General features: G+C 39.1%; 1 protein-coding gene across 1 annotated transcript; it reads right to left on the bottom strand.

Moving 5' to 3' along the window:
* Positions 1–724: 724 nt before the first annotated feature.
* LOC125544843 (uncharacterized) lies at positions 725–2,091 on the bottom strand. Its single transcript, XM_087516584.1, has 3 exons — positions 1,949–2,091; positions 1,190–1,818; positions 725–1,108 (listed from the first exon to the last, which is right to left on the bottom strand). Exons 2-3 carry the CDS (start codon positions 1,265–1,267, stop codon positions 725–727), a joined length of 462 nt encoding a protein of 153 aa, XP_087372710.1. The 5' UTR covers positions 1,268–1,818; positions 1,949–2,091.
* Positions 2,092–20,028: the final 17,937 nt, after the last annotated feature.

Below are 20,028 nucleotides of genomic sequence, written 5' to 3' on the forward strand. Positions count from 1 at the left end.
ATTAATCAACTAGTTTTTTTCACAAGACCTACGTTTTCAGGCACTATTAAGGCCAAATTGGAAATAATCAACAAGTGTGTTCTCTAAGCCTTTAAGACCGCATCAATATACAACAACAACACATGTCATGTTTCTACATGTTTGAAATTCAAATAGAAATAGGACAAGAGTACATAGATACTACTACAATATTACACAAGAAAATTGGACAACACTTCAACATCACATATTCTGTTTGGGAATTTTCAAATAGATAGCACTTATTCATTTAAATAATCAAATAACAAGCAACAATAGGCAGAACAGCAACACATAACTACATATATGAGTGAACAAATAAACTACATCCATCTCAACATCATGTGTACACAAGATTGTAGTTGATTGTCTCAGTCACCAGTCCACAAATAAACTTAGATAGTAGTCCACAAATAAACTTGGATACTAGATATGCAGCACAGCAGGTCCAGAATACACAAATAAGCTTAGTTCTACACTTCTACTTCAACTTCTTAGTCTTACAGTCTTACTGTCTTACACTCTTAATCTCTTACTAGTTACTACTTTGCTTGCAAACAACCAAACACCAATCAACCAAAATAAGGTAGTTCTTAGCTAGCTTTTTGATTCTCTCATAAGTCACAAGTCACAACCAAAATAAGGCCGTAGGCTTCTAGCAAGCAACACACAGTACTAGGAATGAAATTGTTAAAAGGCCTAGGGTTCAAGGCTGCATCAGGTCTTCCTCATCATTTTCTTCTATCCCCCCAACCATGTCATCATCAGACTCAAACTCAATCTCATCTTCATTGATAGGCACAGTGTCATCTTCATTATCGGAAACAAAGTCTTCCACTTCATGGAGCTCTCTCACCCTTAGACTCCTACGAGGCTCTGTTGTATTGTCAACTCCGGTAGTTCCCATCTCTTCATCATCGTAAGCATCTTCACATATCCAATCTTGGGCCATGGAAGCATCTTCACCAAGGAGAACATCACAAGATGAGGAGTATTTCTTTCTCTTGTCTAGAAATCTTCCATTGAATTGAATATAAACTAGATCGTCCCTACGACGCACATCTAATTTATTTCTCCTCTTTGCATCAACCTACAAATTGCATAGTGAAGGTTGGTGATTCACATCTTGTCATAATGAAAAAAGGACCAGTATTTGTAGGTTGAGACTTACTTGTTCAAAAACGCTCCAATTTCTTTCACACCCAGATGAACTTGTGGTTAAGTTGAGTATCCTCAAAGCTATGTGCATCAATGTAGGAGTTTGCAGTCCATAAGTTGCCCACCACTCCCCTTCATTCACAGGAAATAGAAAGTACTATGCATCAGCCCTAAAATATTAGAAATGCAATATGGCAAAGCTATCTTTGAGAACAAGCTTACCAGCATTGTAATTGCCGTTGGTAATTGCTTTTGTGGTAGCCACCTTCCCAAACATGCCTTCCTTGTTTTTAAACTTGGGCAAGTCTATGTTAAGGGCATTATTTTGTGCGTCATCATCATCATGATAAAATTGTTCAATAACATCCATCAACCCGGACATGACTTCTAAATCGGTGAAGATACTTGTGGTAGTATAACTATAATAGGGATTCAAGGCATATGCTGCCATGTGCAACTTGGTATCTAGCCTCCCATCCATCTTGCTCTCCATGGCTGTTGTGATCACCATGTAATCCTTCTCCGAACCTTCAACCGCAAGCATTATTGTCTTGTTTGTCCCTATTATTTGTCCATACATAGAGGCCATGGACTGCCATCACTATCAGCCAACCGAAGTAACTTCACCAATGGCTCAAAAACCTTGCATCAAACATACACAAGCACTACATTAGTTACTATTTAACATATAATCAATGATGCATGGTAGCATAAGTGTAAAACTCAATTGAAGAAGAGTACAAGACACAATTTGCACTTCATCTAACAATACCTTGATGCAAAGAGACACATTTTTCCAGAATGCCCTACTCATTATTGTGGCATGAGCCACCTTTCCTTTCTTTGTTTTGGTGTGCTTGCATTCTTCCCAAGTGTCACTACAGCACATCTCCATTAGTTGCTTCCTCTTAGCAGCGAGTCTTTGCAATGTAGGAAATGCTGAAGCAAATCTGGTCACTCCCGGCCTAACAATGTCCCTCTTCTTTGTATAAGATCTCATCAATGCCAATGTGGCATGATGAGCATAAAGAAAAATTGTCATCTCCCTAGCTTTGGTTATTGCAGGACCAAAATGCTTCAACTTGCCAATTGCTTCGACCATCAAGTTAATTGTATGAGTTGCACATGAGGTTCAAAATATCTTGGGCCTTTTAATTTTCAACATCCCCTTAGCTCCCATATTGTTTGATGCATTATATGTGACTACTTGAACAACATTATCAGCCCCTACAAAACACCATTGCAAAACAATCACAACATTCAGCATACAACCACCACATGATGAAAACTTGAAAAGGAATGAATGAGAGCAAATTAAAAAGTTGAGATTATTACCAATTTTCTCAATGCACTCATCTACATAATCGAAGATGTATTGACTTGTGTGTGCGTCAGCCGACGCCTCCTTTGATCCAAGAAAGATTGTTCCTAACTTGCAATGCACACACAAGTTCATGATGCTCCTTCTTTTCTTGTCTATCCAAGCATCGGTCATGATAGAGCACCCCATATCTGCCCCCTCAACATCATGTAGCTTCAACAAATCTTTGGTCCTTTCAACCTCCTGCAACAACATCTTCTCTCGAATCATATATTGTGAAGGTTGCCTCCAATTTGGACCAAAATGACCAAGAGCCTCACAAAATTATTTGAAGTCATCATCGTTGATAGCATTGAAGGGTACATTTTTCTTGCACATCCATCTAGCCAAATATTGCCCTACTCTATAGCTTCTTGATACGTCTCCAACATATCTATAATTTTTGATTGTAATTGATACGTCCAACATATCTATAATTTTTGATTGCTCCATGCTATATTATCTACTGTTTTGGACTATATTGGGCCATATTTTCCACTTTTATATTATTTTTGGGACTAACCTATTAACCGGAGGCCCAGCCCAGAATTGCTGTTTTTTTTGCCTATTTCAGTGTTTCAAAGAAACGGAATATCAAATGGAGTCCAAACGAAATAAAATCTTCGGGAACGTGATTTTCTCACCGAACGTGATCTAGGAGACTTGGACCCTGCTCCAAGGAACAAAAGAAGCGGTCACGAGGGTGGGCCCCTCGTTGCTCCTCCGGCGTACTTCTTCCTCCTATATATACACATGTACCCCCAAACGATCAGAACAGGAGTCAAAAACCTAATTCCACCGCCGCAACTTTCTGTATCCACGAGATCCCATCTTGGGGCCTGTTCCAGAGCTCCGCCGGAAGAGGGCCGTCATCATGAAGGGCTTCTACATCATCATAGCCTCTCCGATGAAGTGTGAGTAGTTTACCTCAGACCTTCGGGTCCATAGTTAGTAGCTAGATGGTTTCTTCTCTCTCTCTTTGAATCTCAATACAAAGTTCTCCCCTCTCTTGTGGAGATCTATTCGATGTAATCTTCTTTTTGCGGTGTGTTTGTTGAGACCGATGAATTGTGGGTTTATGATCAAGTCTATCTATGAATAATATTTGAATCTTCTCTGAATTCTTTTATGTATGATTGGTTATCTTTGCAAGTCTCTTCGAATTATCCGTTTGGTTTGGCCAACTAGATTGGTAGTTCTTGCCATGGGAGAAGTGCTTAGCTTTGGGTTCGATCTTGCGATGTCCTTACCCAGTGACAGAAGGGGCAGCAAGGCACGTATTGCATCGTTGCCAGTGAGGATAACAAGATGGGGTTTATTTCATATTGCATGAATTTATCTCTCTACATCATGTCATCTTGCTTAAGGCGTTACTCTGTTTTTAACTTAATACTCTAGATGCATGCTGGATAGCGGTCGATGAGTGGAGTAATAGTAGTAGATGCAGAATAGTTTCGATCTACTTGTCACGGACGTGATGCCTATATACATGATCATGCCTAGATATTCTCATAACTATTCTCAATTCTGTCAATTGCTCAACAATAATTTGTTCACCCACCGTAGAATACTTATGCTCTTGAGAGAAGCCACTAGTGAAACCTATGGCCCCCGGGTCTATTCTCATCATATCAATCTCCATCACTTTAATCTTGCTTTGCTTTTTTACTTTGCTTTTACTTTTTACTTTGCATCTTTATACCAAAAATATCAAAAATATTATATCTATTAGATCTCAATCTCGTAAGTGACCGTGAAGGGATTGACAACCCCTAATCGCGTTGGTTGCGAGTAGCTATCGCTTTGTGCAGGTACGAGGGACTTGAGCGTGGCCTCCTACTGGATTGATACCTTGGTTCTCAAAAACTAAGGGAAATACTTACGCTACTCTGCTGCATCATCCCTTCCTCTTCAGGGAAAACTAACGCAAGCTCAAGACGTAGCAAGAAGGATTTCTGGCGCCGTTGCCGGGGAGGTTCACGCAAGTCAAGATTTGACTCCCGACAACGAGCCATTTTTGGCGCCGTTGCCGGGGAGTCTACGCAAAAAGTCAACATACCAAGTACCCATCACAATCCCTATCTCTCGCATTACATTATTTGCCATTTGCCTCTCGTTTTCCTCTCCCCCACTTCACCCTTGCCGTTTTATTCATCCTCTCTCTCTATCCTCCCTCTCTTTCTCTATTTGCCTCTTTTTGCCCATTTCTTGTTTGCTCGTATGGTTGGAATAGTTGTTTATTTATTACTAAATAGAGAACCTAAGATCTATGGACCCTCATCCACTTGCTAATCTTTTTAATAGATCCAATTATGATGAACCAATTGCTAGTGAGTTTTGTGCACTAGATTATCTTTATGAAGTTTTGCTTGAAATTCGTGAATTTGGAAAGTGTGATGAATTACTTTATGAAGCGATTCACGATAGATCTTTGAATAAAACGCATGATTGCAATGATTTTACTATAAATTCTCTTGATGTCAATTGTGCTAATAATATGCAAAACCCTAAGCTTAGGGATGCTAGTTTTGCTATGTCTACTACTTGTAGTAATGATCATGATTGGGGTGATTCTTCTTTTGATCTTGAAAATTTATTTAAGCCCCATGATGAATATGAGATTGATTATAATGTTTGCAATAATATTGAAAGTGGGTTTGGAATAATTTCAACTTTAGATCCCACATATTTGGAGAATTTTCAATCTTATGAAGTTTTTGTTAATCCCACTATTTCGGAAAAGTGCCAACTTTGCATGCATGTGGATCATGTTGAGAATATTTTATGTGATAGCTATATTGTTGAATTTGCTTATGATCCTACATGTAATTACTATGATATAGGAAAATATGGTTGTAGAAATTTCCATGTTACTAAATTACCTCTCGTTGTATTGAGATTGCTATTGTTTCTTTCCGTTTCCTTGCATATGCTAGTTTTTGCTTGCCTTGATAATTTGTTTGCCTATAAGATGCCTATGCATAGGAAGTATGTTATACTTAGATGTGTTTGTCACGTGTTTTATGATGCTCTCTTTGTGCTTCAATTCTTGTCTTTCATGTGAGCACCATTAAAATTATCAATGCCTAGCTTTAAGGATTTAAAGAAAAGCGCTTGTTGGGAGACAAACCAATATTTGTACTTGCTATTATTCAATAAATAAATTATTTAGCCTCTGTTTTGGTTGTGTTTTTTGTGTTTAATTAGTGTTTGTGCCAAGTAGAACCGTTGGGAAGACTTGGGGAAAGTCTTGTTGAACTTGCTGTAAAAAACAGAAACTTTAGCGCTCACGAGAACTGCTGTCATTTTTATTTGAAGGGTTCTATTTAGTTAATTCTTTTTGAAGATGATTAATAGATAAATTCCTCACGTCCAGAAATTTGTTTTAGAAATTTTGGGGTTCCAGATATTGCGCTAGCTACAGATTACTACAGACTGTTCTGTTTTTGACAGATTCTGTTTTTCATGTGTTGTTTGCTTATTTTGATGAATCTATGGTTAGTAAAATAGTTTATAATCCATAGAGAAGTTGTAATACAGTAGGTTTAACACCAATATAAATAAAGAATGAGTTCATTACAGTACCTTGAAGTGGTCTTTTGTTTTCTTTCGCTAACGGAGCTCACGAGTTTTCTATTTTGAGTTTTGTGTTGTGAAGTTTTCAAGTTTTGGGTGAATTCTTTTGATGGATCATGGAACAAGGAGTGGCAAGAGCCTAAGCTTGGGGATGCCCATGGCACCCCCAAGATAATCCAAGGACACCAAAAAGTCAAAGCTTGGGGATGCCCCGGAAGGCATCCCCTCTTTCGTCCACTTCCATCGGTAATTTACTTGGAGCTATATTTTTATTCACCAACATGATATGTGTTTTGCTTGGAGCGTCTTGTATTATTTGTGTCTTTGTGTCTTAGTATGCCACAATCATCCTTGCGGTACACACCTTTTGAGAGAGCCATACATGAATTAAAATTTGATAGAATACTCTATGTGCCTCACTTATATCTTTTGAGCTAAGTAGTTTTGCTCTATGTGCTTCACTTATATCTTTTGAGCTAGATAATTTTGCTCTATGTGCTTCACTTATATATTTTGAGCTAGATAATTTTGCTCTATGTGCTTCACTTATATCTTTTGAGCGTTATAATTTTGCTCTATGTGCTTCACTTAGATCTTTTAGAGCACGGTGGTGGATTTGTTTTAAAGAAACTATTGATCTCTCATGCTTCACTTAAATTATTTTGAGAGTCTCTTAATAGCATGGTAATTTGCTTAATAATAATATGTTTGGTATTCAAGATTTGTGAAACTTTCTTTTGAGTGTGTTGAATACTAAGAAAAGATTGAAGCATGATACTTGTTTTGAGATATGGAGGTGATAATATTAAAGTCATGCTAGTTGAGTAGTTGTGAATTTAAATAATACTTGTGTTAGAGTTTGTGATTCCAGTAGCATGCACATATGGTGAACCATTATGTGACGAAGTCGGAGCATGATTTGTTTATTGATTGTCTTCCTTATGAGTGGCGGTCGGGGACGAGCGATGGTCTTTTCCTACCAATCTATCCCCCTAGGAGCATGCGCATAATACTTTGCTTTGATAACTTCTAGATTTTTGCAATAAGTATATGAGTTCTTTATGACTAATGTTGAGTCCATGGATTATACGCACTCTCACCCTTCCACCTTTGCTAGCCTCTCTAATACCGCGCACCTTTTGCCGGTATCATACACCTACCATATACCTTCCTCAAAACAGCCACCATACCTACCTATTATGGCAATTCCATAGCCATTCCGAGATATATTGCCATGCAACTTTCCACCACCTAGTTCATCATGACACATTCATCATTGTCATATTGCTTAGCATGATCATGTAGTTGACATAGTATTTGTGGCAAAGCCACCGTTCATAATTTCTTCATACTTGTCACTCTTGATTCATTGCATATCCCGGTACACCACCGGAGGCATCCATATAGAGTCATACTTTGTTTTAGAATCGAGTTGTAATCATTGAGTTGTAAATAAATAGAAGTGTGATGATCATCATTCAAGAGAGCATTGTCCCAATAAAAAAAGGCCAAAGAAAAAAAAGAAGGCCCAAAAAAAGAGAAAATAAATAAAAAGGGGCAATGCTACTATCCTTTTTCCACACTTGTGCTTCAAAGTAGCACCATGATATAGCAAGTCTCATATATTGTGCTTCAAAGTAGCACCATGTTCTTAATATAGAGAGTCTCATATGTTGTCACTTTCATATACTAGTGGGAATTTTACATTATAGAACTTGGCTTGTATATTCCAATGATGGGCTTCCTCAAAATTGCCCTAGGTCTTCGTGAGCAAGCAAGTTGGATGCACACCCACTAGTTTCTTTTGTTGAGCTTTCATACATTTATAGCTCTAGTGCATCCGTTGCATGGCAATCCCTACTCACTCACATTGATATCTATTGATGGGCATCTCCATAGCCCGTTGATACGCCTAGTTGATGTGAGACTATCTTCCCCTCCTTTTTGTCTTCTCCACAACCACCATTCTATTCCACCTATAGTGCTATATCCATGGCTCACGCTCATGTATTGCGTGAAGATTGAAAAAGTTTTAAAAAAGTTAGAGTATGAAACAATTGCTTGGCTTGTCATCGGGATTGTGCATGATTTAAATACTTTGTGTGGTGAAGATGGAGCATAGCCAGACTATATGATTTTGTAGGGATAACTTTCTTTGGCCATGTTATTTTGAGAAGACATAATTTCTTTGTTAGTATGCTTGAAGTATTATTATTTTTATGACAGTATAAACTTTTGTCTTGAATATTTCTAATCTGAATATTCATCCCACAATTAAGATGATTTGCATTGAAATTATGCCAAGTAGCACTCCGCATCAAAAATTCTCTTTTTATCATTTACCTACTCGAGGACAAGCAGGAATTAAGCTTGGGGATGCCTGATACGTCTCCAACGTATCTATAATTTTTGATTGCTCCATGCTATATTATCTACTGTTTTGGACTATATTGGGCTTTATTTTCCACTTTTATATTATTCTTGGGACTAACCTATTAACCGGAGGCCCATCCCAGAATTGCTGTTTTTTTGCCTATTTCAGTGTTTCAAAGAAACGGAATATCAAACGGAGTCCAAACAGAATAAAATCTTCGGGAACATGATTTTCTCATCGAACGTGATCCAGGAGACTTGGACCCTGCTCCAAGGAACAAAAGAGGCGGTCACGAGGGTGGGGGGCGCCCCCCTAGGGCGCGCCCCCTGCCTCGTGGGCCCCTAAGTTGCTCCTCTGGCATACTTCTTCCTCCTATATATACACACATACCCCCAAACGATCAGAACAAGAGCCAAAAACCTAATTCCACCGCCGCAACTTTCTGTATCCATGAGATCCCATCTTGGGGCCTGTTCCGGAGCTCCGCCGGAAGAGGGCCGTCATCACGGAGGGCTTCTACACCATCATATTCTCTCCGATGAAGTGTGAGTAGTTTACCTCAGACCTTCGGGTCCATAGTTAGTAGCTAGATGGCTTCTTCTCTCTCTTTGAATCTCAATACAAAGTTCTCCCCTCTCTTGTGGAGATCTATTCGATGTAATCTTCTTTTTGCGGTGTGTTTGTTGAGACCGATGAATTGTGGGTTTATGATCAAGTCTATCTATGAATAATATTTGAATCTTCTCTGAATTCTTTTATGTATGATTGGTTATCTTAGCAAGTCTCTTCGAATTATGCATTTGGTTTGGCCAACTAGATTGGTAGTTCTTGCCATGGGAGAAGTGCTTAGCTTTGGGTTCGATCTTGCAGTGTCCTTACCCAGTGACAGAAGGGGCAGCAAGGCACGTATTGCATCGTTGCCATCGAGGATAACAAGATGGTTTTTTTCATATTGCATGAATTTATCTCTCTACATCATGTCATCTTGCTTAAGGCGTTACTCTGTTTTTAACTTAATACTCTAGATGCATGCTGGATAGCGGTCGATGAGTGGAGTAATTGTAGTAGATGCAGAATAGTTTCGATCTACTTGTCATGGACGTGATGCCTATATACATGATCATGCCTAGATATTCTCATAACTATGCTCAATTCTGTCAATTGCTCAACAGTAATTTGTTCACCCACCGTAGAATACTTATGCTCTTGAGAGAAGTCACTAGTGAAACCTATGGCCCCTGGGTCTATTCTCATCATATCAATCTCCATCACTTTAATCTTGCTTTGCTTTTACTTTTTAATTTGCATCTTTATACCAAAAATACCAAAAATATTATATCTATCAGATCTCACTCTCGTAAGTGACCGTGAAGGGATTGACAACCCCTAATCGCGTTGGTTGCGAGTAGCTATCGCTTTGTGCAGGTACGAGGGACTTGAGCGTGGCCTCCTACTGGATTGATACCTTGGTTCTCAAAAACTGAGGGAAATACTTACGCTACTCTGCTGCATCATCCCTTCCTCTTCGGGGAAAACCAACGCAAGCTCAAGACGTAGCAGTAACATGCTATTATATTATCTGTTTTGGATGTTTAATGGGCTTTAATATACCTTTTTATATTATTTTTGGGACTAACCTACTAACCAAAGGCCCAGTGCAAATTGCTGTTTTTTTTGCCTATTTTAGTGTTTTGCAGAAAAGGAATATCAAACGGAATCCAAACGGAATGAAACCTTTGGGAGAGTTATTTGTGGAACAAATGTGATCCAGGAGACTTGGAGTGGACGTCAAGAAAGAAGCGAGGAGGCCACGAGGCAGGAGGGCGCGCCCAGGGGGGTAGGCGCACCCCCACCCTCGTGGGCCCCTCGCAGCTCCACCAACATACTTCTTCCTCCTATATATACCCATATACCCCGAAAACATCCAGGAGCACCACGAAACCCTATTTCCACCGCCGCAACCTTCTGTACCTATGAGATCCCATCTTGGGGCCTTTTCCGGCGCTCCGCCGGAGGGGGAATCGATCTTGGAGGGATTCTACATCAACACCATAGCCTCTCCAATGATGTGTGAGTAGTTTACCACAGACCTTCGGGTCCATAGTTATTAGCTAGATGGCTTCTTCTCTCTCTTTGAATCTCAATACAAAGCTCTCCTCGATTCTCTTGGAGATCTATTCGATGTAATTCTTTTTGCAGTGTGTTTGTCAAGATCCGATGAATTGTGGGTTTATGATCAAGATTATATATGAACAATATTTGATTCTTCTCTGAAATCTTTTATGCATGATTTAAATATCTTTGCAAGTCTCTTCGAATTATTAGTTTCGTTTGGCCTACTAGATTGATCTTTCTTGCAATGGGAGAAGTGCTTAGCTTTAGGTTCAATCTTTGCGGTGTCCTTTCCCAGTGACAACAGGGGCAGCAAGGCACATATTGTATTGTTGCCATCAAGGATAAAAAGATGGGTTTATATCATATTGCTTGAGTTTACCCCTCTACATCATGTCATCTTGCCTAATGCGTTACTATATTCTTATGAACTTAATACTCTAGATGCATGATGGATAGCGGTCTCTGTGTGGAGTAATAGTAGTAGATGCAGAATCGTTTTGGTCTACTTGTCGCAGACGTGATGCCTATATACATGATCATGCCTAGATATTCTCATAATTATTCACTTTTCTATTAATTGCTCGATAGTAATTTGTTCACCCACCGTAGGATTTGCTATCTTGAGAGAAGCCACCAGTGAAACCTATGGCCCCCGGGTCTATCTTCCATCATATTATTTTCCTATCAACTTGCTATTTCTATCGTTGTTTAGTTTGCTATCTTTTCTTTCCAATCTATATCATAAAAATACCAAAAATATTTATCTTATTATATCTATCAGATCTCACTTTCGTAAGTGACTATGAAGGGATTGACAACCCCTTTATCGCGTTGGTTGAGAGGTTCTTGTTTGTTTGTGCAGGTACTAGGCGACTTGCGTGTAATCTCCTACTGGATTGATACCTTGGTTCTCAAAAACTGAGGGAAATACTTACGCTACTTTGCTGCATCATGATACGTCTCCAACGTGGCTATAATTTATGAAGTATACATGCTATTATATTATCAACCTTGGATGTTTTATATGTATTTATATGCTATTTTATATGATTTTTGGGACTAACCTATTAACCTAGTGCCCAGTGCCAGTTTCTGTTTTTTCCTTGTTTTTCAGTTTTACAGAAAAGGAATATCAAACGGAGTCCAATTGACGTGCCAATTTTTGACGATTTTTTATGGACCAAAAGAAGACCCCAGAGTAAAAGAGTTGGGCCAGGAGAGTACCGGGGCGTCCACGAGGGTGGGGGGGTGCACCCACCCCCCAGGCATGTGGTCCTGCCTCGTGGACGCCTTGGGCACCTCCTTGACGTGAGACCGGCGCAAAAATTCCTATAAATACAGAAACCTCAGAAAATTAACCTAGATCAGGAGTTCCGCTGCCAGAAGCCTCTGTAGCCACCGAAAACCAATCTAGGCCCTCTCTGGCACCCTGCCGGAGGGGGCCGTCATCACCAGAGGGCATGGAGGAGGATCCCGGAGGGGCCATCATCACCATGAAGGCCAAGGACCAGAGGGAGAACCTCTCCCCATCTAGGGGAGGCCATGGACGAGGAAGCACAAGGGGGGGGAACCTCTCCTCCTCTCTCTCGATGGCACCGGAGTGCCATCGGGAGGGGAATCATCGCCGCGGTGATCGTCTTCATCAACATCACCATCATCATCATCACCCTCATCTCTTTTACGCGGTCCACTCTCCCGCACCCGCTGTAATCCCTACTTGAACATGGTGCTTTATGCCACATATTATGATCCAATGATGTGTTGACATCCTATGATGTTTTGAGTAGATATCTTTTGTCTTTGGGTTGATTGATGATCTAGATTGGTATGAGTTGTATGTTTTACTTTGATGCTGTCCTATGGTGCCCTCCGTGTCGCGCAAGAGTGAGGGGTTCCCGCTGTAGGGTGTTGCAATACATTCATGATTCACTTATAGTGGGTTGCGTGAGTGACTGAAACACAAACCCGAGTAAGGGGGTTGTTGCGTATGGGATAAAGAGGACTTGATGCTTTAATGCTATGGTTGGGTTTTACCTTAATGATCTTTAGTAGTTGCGGATGCTTTCTAGAGTTCCAATCGTAAGTTCATATGATCCAAGTAGAGAAAGTATGTTAGCTTATGCCTCTCCCTCATATGAAACTGCAATAGTGATTACCGGTCTTGTTAACGATTGCCTAGGACAATTCCGCACACCGATCCACCATTATTCCACACTCGCTATTTATAATATTTAGTAATATATTCTAACTTCATGATAATAGCACCTACTTTTATATTTTAGCTCTCCGATATCATACAAAGTTATCCTCTTCATACCCACAACCTAGTTTTATTTCTCGTTGCTAGTTGGAAGCAAACGTTCGGTGTACGTAGAGTCGTATCAGTGGCAGATAGGGCTTGAGAGAATATTGATCTTACCTTTAGCTCCTTGTGGGTTCGACACTCCATACTTATCACTTCCACCTTTGGAAATTGCTATGATGATTCCTTGCACTTGGGGATTATCACATCACCCTTTCCTCTTTCAAGGGAAAACCAACGCATGCTCAAGAGGTAGCAAGAAGGATTTCTGGCGCCGTTGCCGGGGAGGTTGCACCAAGTCAAGTCAAGATTTGATCTCTTGTCAACAAGCCATTTTTGGCGCCGTTGCCGGGGAGATCTACGCACAAGTCAAGACAAACCAAGTACCCATCACAAACTCTTATCCCTCGCATTACATTATTTGCCATTTGCCTCTCGTTTTCCTCTCCCCCACTTCACCCTTGCCGTTTTATTCACCCTCTTTTCCGCTCGCCTCTTTTCCATTTGTCTATTTTTGCTTGCTTCTAGTGTGCTTGTGTGTTGGATTGTTTATCATGATGGCTCAAGACAATACTAAATTGTGTGACTTTTCCAATACCAAAAATAATGATTTTCTTAGCACTCTGATTGCTCCTCTTACCGATGCTGAATATTGTAAAATTAATACTACTTTGTTGAACCTCGTTATGAAAGATCCGTTTTCTGGCCTTCCTAGTGAAGATGCGCTATCCATCTAAACAACTTTGTTGATTTGTGTGATATGCAAAAGAAGAAAGATGCGGATAATGATATTGTTAAATTGAAGCTATTTCCGTTTTTGCTTAGAGACCGTGCTAAAACTTGAATTTCGTATTTGCCTAAAAATAGTATTGATTCATGGAATAAGTGCAAAGATGCTTTTATCTCTAAGTATTTTCCTCTCACTAAGATCATCTCTCTTAGAAACGATATTATGAATTTTAAGCAACTTGAGCATGAGCATGTGATACGTCTCCAACGTATCTATAATTTTTGATTGCTCCATGCTATATTATCTACTGTTTTGGACATTATTGGGCTTTATTATCCACTTTTATATTATTTTTGGGACTAACCTATTAACCGGAGGCCCAGCCTAGAATTGCTGTTTTTTTTTCCTATTTTAGGGTTTCGAAGAAAAGGAATATCAAACGGAGTCCAAACGGAATGAAACCTTCGGGAACGTGATTTTCTCAACGAACAAGTCCCAGGAGACTTGGACCCTACGTCAAGAAAACAAAGGAGGAGGCCACGAGGTAGGGGGGCGTGCCTACCCCCCCAGGCGCGCCCTCCACCCTCGTGGGCCCCCTGTTGCTCCACCGACGTACTCCTTCCTCCTATATATACCTACGTACCCCCAAACGATCAGATACAGAGCCAAAACCCTAATTCCACCGCCGCAACTTTCTGTATCCACGAGATCCCATCTTGGGGCCTGTTCCGGAGCTCCGCCGGAGGGGGCATCGATCACGGAGGGCTTCTACATCATCACCATAGCCCCTCCGATGAAGTGTGAGTAGTTCACCTCAGACCTACGGGTCCATAGTTATTAGCTAGATGGCTTCTTCTCTCTTTTTGGATCTCAATACAATGTTCTCCCCCTCTCTTGTGGAGATCTATTCGATGTAATCTTCTTTTTGCGGTGTGTTTGTTGAGACCGATGAACTGTGGGTTTATGATCAAGTCTATCTATGAACAATATTTGAATCTTCTCTGAATTCTTTTATGTATGATTGGTTATCTTTGCAAGTCTCTTTGAATTATCAGTTTGGTTTGGCGTACTAGATTGATCTTTCTTGCAATGGGAGAAGTGCTTAGCTTTGGGTTCAATCTTGCGGTGTCCTTTCCTAGTGACAGTAGGGGCAGCAAGGCATGTATTGTATTGTTCGAGGATAACAAGATGGGGTTTTCATCATATTGCATGAGTTTATCCCTCTACATCATGTCATCTTGCTTAAGGCGTTACTCTGTTTCCATGAACTTAATACTCTAGATGCATGCTGGATAGCGGTCGATGAGTGGAGTAATACTAGTAGATGCAGGCAGGAGTCAGTCTACTTGTCTCGGATGTGATGCCTATATACATGATCATACCTAGATATTCTCATAACTATGCTCAATTCTGTCAATTGCTCAATAGTAATTCGTTCACCCACCGTAAAATACCTATGCTCTTGAGAGAAGCCACTAGTGAAACCTATGGCCCCCGGGTCTATCTTCATCATATTAATCTTCCAATACTTAGTTATTTCCTTTGCTTTTATTTTACTTTGCATCTTTATCATAAAAATACCAAAAAATATTATCTTATCATATCTATCAGATCTCACTCTCGTAAGTGGCCGTGTAGGGATTGACAACCCCTTATCGCGTTGGTTGCGAGGATTTATTTGTTTTGTGCAGGTACGAGGGACTCACGCGTAGCCTCCTACTGGATTGATACCTTGGTTATCAAAAACTAAGGGAAATACTTACGCTACTTTGCTGCATCATCCCTTCCTCTTTGGGGAAAACCAACGCAATGCTCAAGAGGTAGCAAGAAGGATTTCTGGCGCCGTTGCCGGGGAGTCTACGCAAAAGTCAATATACCAAGTACCCATCACAATCCTTATCTCCCGCATTACATTATTTGCCATTTGCCTCTCGTTTTCCTCTCCCCCAATTCACCCTTGCTGTTTTATTCGCCCTCTCTCTCTTTCCCGTTTGCTTCTTTTTGTCCGCTTGCTTTTTGTTTTCTTGTGTGTAAGTTTGCTTGCTTGTCACGATGGCTCAAGATAACACTAAATTGTGTGACTTCACTAATACCAACAACAATGATTTTATTAGCACTCCGATTGCTCCTCTTACCGATGCTGAATCTTGTGAAATTAATACTGCTTTGCTGAATCTTGTGATGGAAGATCCGTTTTCCGGCCTTCCTAGTGAGGATGCCGCTACCCATCTAAATAGCTTTGTTGATTTGTGTGATATGCAAAAGAAGAAAGATGCGGATAACACTATTGTTAAATTGAAGCTATTTCCTTTTTCGCTTAGAGATCGTGCTAAAGCTTGGTTTTCGTCTTTGCCTAAAAATAGTATTCATTCATGGAATAAGTGCAAAGATGCTTTTATCTCTAAGTATGTTCCTCCCGCTAAGATCATATCCCTTAGAAACTATATTATGAATTTTAAGCAACATGATCATGAACATGTTGCACAAGCTTGGAAGAGGATGAAATTAATGATACGTAATTGCCCTACTCACGGTTTGAATTTGTGGATGATTATACAAATTTTTTATGCCGGATTGAATTTTGCTTCTAGAAATCTTTTAGATTCGGCCGCGGGAGGCACTTTTATGGAAATCACTTTAGGAGAAGCTACTAAACTCCTAGATAATATTATGGTTAATTATTCTCAATGGCATACTGAAAGATCTACTAATAAAAAGGTGCATGCGATAGAAGAAATTAATGTTTTGATTGGAAAGATGGATGAACTTATGAAATTATTTGCTAGTAAGAGTGTTTCTTCTGATCCTAATGATATGCCTTTGTCTACTTTGATTGAAAATAATAATGAATATATGGATGTGAATTTTGTTGGTAGGAACAATTTTGGTAATAACGCGTATAGAGGAAATTTTAATCCTAGGCCTTTTCCTAGTAATCCCTCTAATAATTATGGTAATTACTACAACAATTCTTATGGAAATTATAATAAGATGTCCTCTGATTTTGAATCTAATATTAAAGAATTTATTAGTTCACAAAAGAATTTCAATGCCACGATTCAAGAAAAATTTCTTAAGATTGATGATTTGGCTAGGAACGTTGATAGAATTTCTCTTGATGTTGATTCTTCGAAACTTAGATCTATTCCACCTAAGCATGATATCAATGAGTCTCTCAAAGCCATGAGAATTTCCATTGATGAGTGCAAAGAAAGAACCGCTAGGATGCGTGCTAAGAAAGATGCCTTAATAAGAGCGTAACGTTGATAGAATTTCTCTTGATGTTGATTCTTCGAAACTTAGATCTATTCCACCTAAGCATGATATCAATGAGTCTCTCAAAGCCATGAGAATTTCCATTGATGAGTGCAAAGAAAGAACCGCTAGGATGCGTGCTAAGAAAGATGCCTTAATAAGAGCGTATTCTTCTAGTTCCTATGAAAATAAAGATGAAGATCTAAAAGTCATTGATGTTTACCCTATTAAATCTTTGTTTTGAAATATGAATCTTGATAATGATGGGACTGAATATGATCCACCTTTACCTAGAAGGCGTTCCAAGAATTCGGAGTTTTTAGATCTTGATGCTAAAATTGATAAAAGTGGGATTGAAGAAATTAAAACCCTAGATGTTGCTAAACCCACTATTTTGGATTTCAAGGAATTTATTTATGAAAATTGCTCTTTGATTGATTGTATTTCCTTGTTGCAATCCATGCTAAATTCTCCTCACGCTTATAGTCAAAATAAAGCGTTCACTAAACATATCGTTGATGCCTTGATGCAATCTTATGAAGAAAAACATGAATTGGAAGTTTCTATCCCTAGAAAACTTTATGATGAGTGGGAACCAACTATTAAAATTGAAATTAAAGATCATGAGTTTTATGCTTTATGTGATTTGGGTGCTAGTGTTTCGACGATTCCAAAGACTTTGTGTGATTTGTTAGGTTTCCGTGATTTTGATAATTGCTCTCTAAACTTGCACCTTGCGGACTATTAAGAAACCTATGGGAAGAATTAACGATGTTCTTATTGTTGAAAATAGGAATTATGTACCCATAGATTTTATTGTTCTTGACATAGATTGCAATCCTTCATGTCCTATTATTCTTGGTAGACCTTTCCTTAGAACGATTGGTGCAATTATTGATATGAAGGAAGGAAATATTAGATTCCAATTTCCGTTAAGGAAAGGCATGTAACACTTTCCTAGAAATAAAATTAAATTACCTTATGAATCTATTATGAGAGCCACTTATGGATTGCCTAACAAAGATGGCAATACCTAGATCTATCCTTGTTTTTTATGCCTAGCTAGGGGCGTTAAACGATAGCGCTTGTTGGGAGGCAACCCAATTTTATTTTTATTCCTTGCCTTTTGCTCATGTTTAGTAATAAATAATTTATCTAGCCTCTGTTTAGGTTGTGTTCTTTGTGTTTAATTAGTGTTTGTGCCAAGTAGAACCATTGGGAAGACTTGGGGAAAGTCTTGATATCTTGCTGTAAAAAACAGAAACTTTAGCGCTCACGAGAACTGCTGCTATTTTTATTTGGAAAGTGCTATTTAGTTAATTCCTTTTGCAGATGATTAATAGATAAATTCCTCACGTCCAGAAATTTATTTTAGAATTTTTGGGGTTCCAGATCTTGCGCTAGCTACATATTACTACATACGTACTGTTCTGTTTTTGACAGATTCTGTTTTTTGTGTGTTGTTTGCTTATTTTGATGAATCTATGGCTAGTAAAATAGTCTATAAACCATAGAGAAGTTGGAATACAGTAGGTTTAACACCAATATAATTTATATAAATAAATAATAAGTTCATTACAGTACCTTGAAGTGGTCTTTTGTTTTCTTTTGCTAACGGAGCTCACGAGATTTTCTACTTTGAGTTTTGTGTTGTGAAGTTTTCAAGTTTTGGGTAAAGATTTGATGGATTATGGAAGAAGGAGTGGCAAGAGCCTAAGCTTGGGGATGCCCATGGTACCCCCAAGATAATCTAAGGACACCTAAAAGCCAAAGCTTGGGGATGCCCCGGAAGGCATCCCCTCTTTTCGTCTACTTCTATCGGTAACTTTACTTGGAGCTATATTTTTATTCACCACATGATATGTGTTTTGCTTGGAGCGTCTTGTATGATTTAAGTCTTTGATTTTTAGTTTACCACAATCATCCTTGCTGTACACACCTTTTGAGAGAGCCATATTAGAATACTCTATGTGCTTCGCTTATATCATTTGAGTTATATAGTTTTTCTCTAGTACTTCACTTATATCTTTTAGAGCACGGTGGTGGATTTGTTTTATAGACACTATTGATCTCTCATGCTTCACTTAGATTATTTTGAGAGTCTTAAATAGCATGGTAGTTTGCTTAAATAATCCTAATATGCTAGGTATTCAAGATTGGTAATTTTTTTCCTATGAATGTTTTGAATACTAAGAGAAGTTTGATGCTTGATGATTGTTTTGAGATATGGAGGTAATAATATCAAAGTCATGATAGTTGAGTAGTTGTGAATTTGAGAAGTGCTTGTGTTGAAGTTTTCAAGTCCCCTATCATGCACGTATGATAAACGTTATGTAACAAATTTGAAACATGAGGTGTTATTTGATTGTCTTCTTTATGAGTGGTGGTCGGGGATGAGCCATGGTCTTTTCCTACCAATCTATCCCCCTAGGAGCATGCGCATAGTGCCGAGGTTTTTGATGACTTGTAGATTTTTGCAATAAGTATGTGAGTTCTCTATGACTAATGTTGAGTCCATGGATTATACGCACTCTCACCCTTCCATCATTGCTAGCCTCTTCGGTACCGTGCATTGCCCTTTCTCACATTGAGAGTTGGTGCAAACTTCGCCGGTGCATCCAAACCCCGTGATATGATACGCTCTTTCACACATAAACCTCCTTATATCTTCCTCAAAACAGCCACCATACCTACCTATTATGGCATTTCCATAGCCATTCCGAGATATATTTCCATGCAACTTTTCACCATTCCGTTTATCATGACACATTCATCATTGTCATATTGCTTAGCATGATCATGTAGTTGACATAGTATTTGTGGCAAAGACACCGTTCATAATTCTTTCATACATGTCACTCTTGGTCCATTGCATATCCCGGTACACCGCCGGAGGCATTCATATAGAGTCATATCTTGTTCTAAGTATCGAGTTGTAATCATTGAGTTATAAATAAATAGAAGTGTGATGATCATCATTTTTTAGAGCATTGTCCCAAGTGAGGAAAAAAAAGAGGCCATATAAAAAAAAGAAGAAGAGAAAGGCCCAAATAAAAAAATGAGAGAAAAATAGAGAAGGGACAATGTTACTATCCTTTGCCACACTTGTGCTTCAAAGTAGCACCATAATCTTCATGATA

Source organism: Triticum urartu, chromosome 3A, assembly GCF_056163025.1.
Source record: "Triticum urartu cultivar PI428250 chromosome 3A, HENAU_Tu73, whole genome shotgun sequence".
Taxonomy (NCBI): domain Eukaryota; kingdom Viridiplantae; phylum Streptophyta; class Magnoliopsida; order Poales; family Poaceae; genus Triticum; species Triticum urartu.